Source organism: Colobus angolensis, unplaced genomic scaffold, assembly GCF_000951035.1.
Source record: "Colobus angolensis palliatus isolate OR3802 unplaced genomic scaffold, Cang.pa_1.0 Scaffold641, whole genome shotgun sequence".
NCBI classification, from domain to species: Eukaryota; Metazoa; Chordata; class Mammalia; order Primates; family Cercopithecidae; genus Colobus; species Colobus angolensis.
Window position 1 is genome coordinate 94,851 of NW_012120055.1, and position 4,911 is coordinate 99,761.

Below are 4,911 nucleotides of genomic sequence, written 5' to 3' on the forward strand. Positions count from 1 at the left end.
AGTCTTGCTCTGTCGCCCAGGCTGGAGTGCAGTGGTGCGATCTCAGCTCACTGCAAGCTCCGCCTCCCAGGTTAACGCCATTCTCCTGCCTCAGCCTCCTGAGTAGCTGGGACTACAGGCGCCCGCCACCTCGCCCGGCTAGTTTTTGTATTTTTTTTAGTAGAGACGGGGTTTCACCGTGTTAGCCAGGATGGTCTCGATCTCTTGACCTTGTGATCCACCCGTCTCGGCCTCCCACAGTGCTGGGATTACAGGCTTGAGCCACCGCGCCCGGCCGTGTTTTGTATTTTTTTAGTAGAGATGGCGTTTCGCCGTGTTAGCCAGGATGGTCTCGATCTCCTGACCTCGTGATCCGCCCGTCTTGGCCTCCCAAAGTGCTGGGATTACAGGCTTGAGCCACCATGCCCGGACGAATTTTCTTTTCAATGCATTATTACTAGAAATTTTAAACATTCAAGGAAGAGAGGGTAATATAATGGACTCTAATCAGTTTTAACAGCTATCAATCTTCTGCCTGAGAAACATTAAGAACTTCATAAATGCAAGGTATTATTATTTAAGCAATCTAGAAATTCTTAATGATCACCGACTTTCCAGTGTGAATACGGCTTTATTTTACAGTTAAGATATTCCCTTTGTGAAGAAGCATAGGCATATGTGTTTTTAAAATCCAGTGTTTTTTTCTTTTGTTTATTTAAGTTTGGCGAGGTTTTAATGAGCGAGTAAGGGCTGAAGTGAGGAGGAATTACGCTGTCAGCTGGCTCTGGGAATCCCATGGTCATGCAGAAACAGGGGGTCCTTGTCAACAGGGAGTCTGGTTATCACTCTCAATTGCAGGCACTCATTTTGGTCAGGGAGACATCTCTCCACACTTGCACCATCTTCACAGACTCAGGTGGGATTCGATGGTCAAAGCTCTAAAAGCATTGGCCATTGACCATTACCTGGTACTTATCGTCCAGCACCAAGATGCTCAGGTCAAATTCTTTGCCCTCCTGAAAGGGCATAGTTTTGGATTTCACCTCAGGCTTCCAGGCCCCATTCTCATGCTGTTCGTGACCACACAACGGCCAAGGTACACTTAGAAACGGAAGGTGATGTCTGAGTCTTCATTCATCCTGGTATGGAAATCCACCTGCAGCTGTGGTTCACTGATGAAACAAACAGCTAGTTTTCCTTTGTCAGGTAGAACCAACAGACAAGAGCACAGCCTGTGTGTGTGGCGCAAGTAGTGGTGACATTGTCGTCTCCCTCTGGGTGGCCCTTCTGAATTATGTTTAGTATTCTTTTTTTCTTTTTGAGATGGAGTCTCGCACTTTTGCCCAGGCTGGAGTGCAGTAGCGCGATCTCGGCTCACTGCAAGCTACACCTCCCAGGTTCATTCTCCTGCCTCAGCCTCCTGAGTAGCTGGGATTACAGGCATCCGCCACCACGCCCGGTTCATTTTTATTTTTGTATTTTTAGTAGAGACAGGGTTTCACAGTGTTAGCCAGGATGGTCTCAACCTCCTGACCTCACTCACGATCTGCCCGCTTCGGCTTCCCAAACTGCTGGTATTACAGGAGTGAGCCACCATGCCTGGCCCTGAATTTTTTTTAAGAGTGGGTGGGTGAGTTTGCTTGTCATAACTAGCGTTTCGTCTCTCTCTCACTCTGTTAGGGCAGATGCAGACAGTGTTTGTTTAAGAAAAATTAGCCAGGTGTGGTGGCACATGCCTGTAATCCCAGTACTCTGGAAGCTGAGGTGGGAGAATTGCATGAACCCAGGAGGCGTGGATTTCGCTGAGCTGAGATCACGCCATTGCACTCCAGCCTGGGCGACAGAGTGAGACTCCATCTCCGAGAAAACAAACAAACAAACAAACAAAAAGACTTTCTAAGTCATTCTCTCTCCTTTTGAAAGTCTGTGTAATATTTACCAGTAAAATATTTTAAGGCCTTACCTTTTGGAATTTTTTGCACATTTTTGACAGCTGCTCAGTGTCATCCAAACCAAGAAAAGAGAAGATCTGTATGATTATGCTGTCAGGCATTTGAACTAACAAATCAGAATTTCCCTGACACAGATTCAAAGAATATGTCAATACTTCTTTAACAAAATTTGTATTTAATAAATGGTTTAAATCGCAGTGCCAAAAAGACATTAACATTTAACAATTTCACTGAAAGGAAGAAACTGTAGAATGCACGGTTTCAGAAAGCTATTTTAAGTTATTTACAAATGAAGTATCTAAAACTCAAAGACAGGCTCTATATGCTATATCTAGTTTATCCCTTCATGAACAAAATTTCTGTTATTTGGGCAAATTCTTAAACCATGGTATAAACTGTAATGGTTACAAACCACACATGCATCCATCCAAAGACTGTGAAGCCATTTTCATGCGGTCAGTGGCAAAACTGTTGAAAGGGCAATAGTTGAAGCTGTTGGGTTTTAGACAGTGGGAACTCTGGTATATATTCCTACCAGGACTAAAACACAGCACACTCTGCAGGCATGGCTGACTCACGGAGGCTGTAACAAACAAGAATTATTCTGTACTCAACACCACGGCTCAGAGGCCACCGAGAGGCAGGAAAGACTGACAGCTTCTCTGCCTATAAATGAATGAAACCCACACTGGATGTCGTTCTCACAGCACTGAAAGTGCTCAGGACTCACACTGATCCAATACTAACTTTCTTCCCTATTTTACACATATTTTTCTACTGTCCAGTGGAAATCATCTTCTGTTTTGGCTGAAAAACAAATATTAGTTTATAACAGGAATGGGTAAAATCCGTGAGAATTCTGCTCAATTTAATACAAGATCACTACTTTCTTTAGAATGGTTTCTGCGTGTTTCTATGTCACCCTCTGTATTTTTAGCTTCCAGTTTCCTGGTAAGGAGTAAGTTCTTTCCAGTCACACTCGGAGTCATTTACACGTTTCTGAGATTCCTTCGCTTGTCCATGGAGGCCAGGTGCACCCAGTGACTCACTCTGCCTCTTCCCTCTTCTCAGGACCAGTCCCCAAACCTTCTGCCTTGCAGATCCTCCCGCTTCCGCCACACTCTCGCACTCGGAAGCGAGCTCCTGGATCATACAGCTGCAAGGCCGGCCGGTCCTGCCAGGATAAGAGGGCATATTACTCTTCCAAGGGCTGGCAACACAGAAGGGTCAATATCTCCCTGTATTTCTAGAACTTGATGATATGAACTGTCCAAAGAAAATCAACCAGGCAGCTAAAAATCAGCCCTTTTCACAGCACTCTCTCAGAAACCAGCCATTCTCAGGCAATTTAAAAAGCCATGTAAATGTCGGTTATCTGGGCAAATGTTACTGCTCAAACCAAGAACACTTTGTAATCTGAGCTGGGGAGGTGAAAACTCAAACATGTCCACCTCAGTCCCTAAGCCTGAAACAAAATGAGATGTGGACCCTCAGAGACGGTTTCAGATCTGCGAACTCAAACTGTTATTAACGTGAGTGGTAAGCAATTTCCACAGGGCTTATCCCTGCCTAGCATCTACAGCAGGGAAACTGAACTGATCCCTTTTTGGAAAACACCATCCCATCATTTTATTAAATTCCTGGAGGCAAAGCAATAAAAATGACCCATAAAGTCCATGAAGGGTAACTGTTCAGGGCCTGAAGAAGGCAACAGCCAGGGAAGCACAGAGTGGCCTTGAAGGCCAGCGTCAGCAGCGACAGCAGCACAATTCCTCCCTGATGGGGCCGCCAGCCCTGCCCCAGCACTGAAGAGGGGGCAGAGGAGGAAAGTGGCTTCCAGCTTCCTGAGGCCTACAGCCTCCTGCTCCACGTGCCTCCCGCGTCCTGCCTACTCTCCCTGCAGAGCTGCAGCCTTAGCCTCCAACAGTCACCAGGAGCCCAAGTGTGGGCTGCAAGGATGACCATGTGGGCACATCTCACACACTTCTTCTCCAGGATTCACCAGCTCACCTTTACCTCCTCCTGGGCTGTGTGTGGATGCCCACATCACGTTGCCATCGGGGGTTTTACTTTATTTTTTTTTTCTTTGTTTTGACCTTGCCCATTGGGGGGGTTTTGACAGGGTTCGGCAGGCCCCTGGACCTGAATGCTCCTGTGGGGCGGAGACAGGCTGCCTGGAGCTAGCATGCACAGCTTTTTTTTTCCCCTGAGACAAAGTTACACTCTGGTTGCCCAGGCTGGAGGGCAACGGCGCAATCTCGGCTCACTGCAACCTCCACCTCCTGGGTTCAAGTGATGCTTCTGCCTCAGCCTCCTGAGTAGCTGGGACTACAGGCGCGTGTCACCACGCCCGGTTAATTTTTGTATTTTCAGTAGAGATGGGGTTTCACCATGTTGGCCAGGCTGGCCTCGAACTCCTGACCTCAGGTGATCCACCCGCCTCTGCCTCCCAAAGTGCTGGGATTATAGGCGTGAGCCACCGCACCTGGCCGACAGTTCGGCTTCTTACCAGGGCAGTACCTGGGTACACAGATGGAGCATGGAGCCTGACCTCAGAAGTACATGACAAATGCCAGGCTCCCGGGAAAGAAGCTCCTGCACACATTCCCACCACAGCACTGTGAGGCTAAACAGAGGAGCAAATGCTCCCCCACCTCAGTTCGGGGGAGCACCAGGCCATTCACCACTGCTAAAATAAGGCAACTGAAGACTGAGGACTGCCTATCGAAAAGACCCATGGCTGTACTTTGTGCCCCCCAAGGTCCAGGCAACCCCAGAAAACTGTGGAGTATTCTAGAGGTGTTTATTCAAGGGTGAAGACAAGAAGGGTCTCCTCTGGCTTTCAGCTACGACTTCACTGAAACTTTTTTTTTTTTTTTGTGATGGAGTCTCGCTCTGTCGCCCGGGCTGGAGTGCAGTGGCCGGATCTCAGCTCACTACAAGCTCCGCCTCCCAGGTTTACGCCATTCTCCTGCCTCAG

The 4,911-nt window shown here is 47.7% G+C and overlaps 1 protein-coding gene and 1 pseudogene across 2 annotated transcripts in view; both read right to left on the reverse strand.

Moving 5' to 3' along the window:
• Nucleotides 1-827: 827 nt before the first annotated feature.
• Nucleotides 828-1,241, reverse strand: LOC105527710 (annotated as a pseudogene).
• A 1,530-nt stretch (nucleotides 1,242-2,771) lies between these two features.
• UPF3A (UPF3 regulator of nonsense transcripts homolog A (yeast)) overlaps nucleotides 2,772-4,911 on the reverse strand; it is a 22,165-nt gene continuing 20,025 nt past the window's right edge. For both annotated transcript variants that reach the window (XM_011964129.1, XM_011964128.1), the window contains exon 7: nucleotides 2,772-3,105. In XM_011964129.1, the coding sequence (XP_011819519.1) occupies nucleotides 2,977-3,105 (129 nt within the window). In that variant the 3' untranslated portion in view covers nucleotides 2,772-2,976. The remainder of the gene's footprint in view (nucleotides 3,106-4,911) is intronic.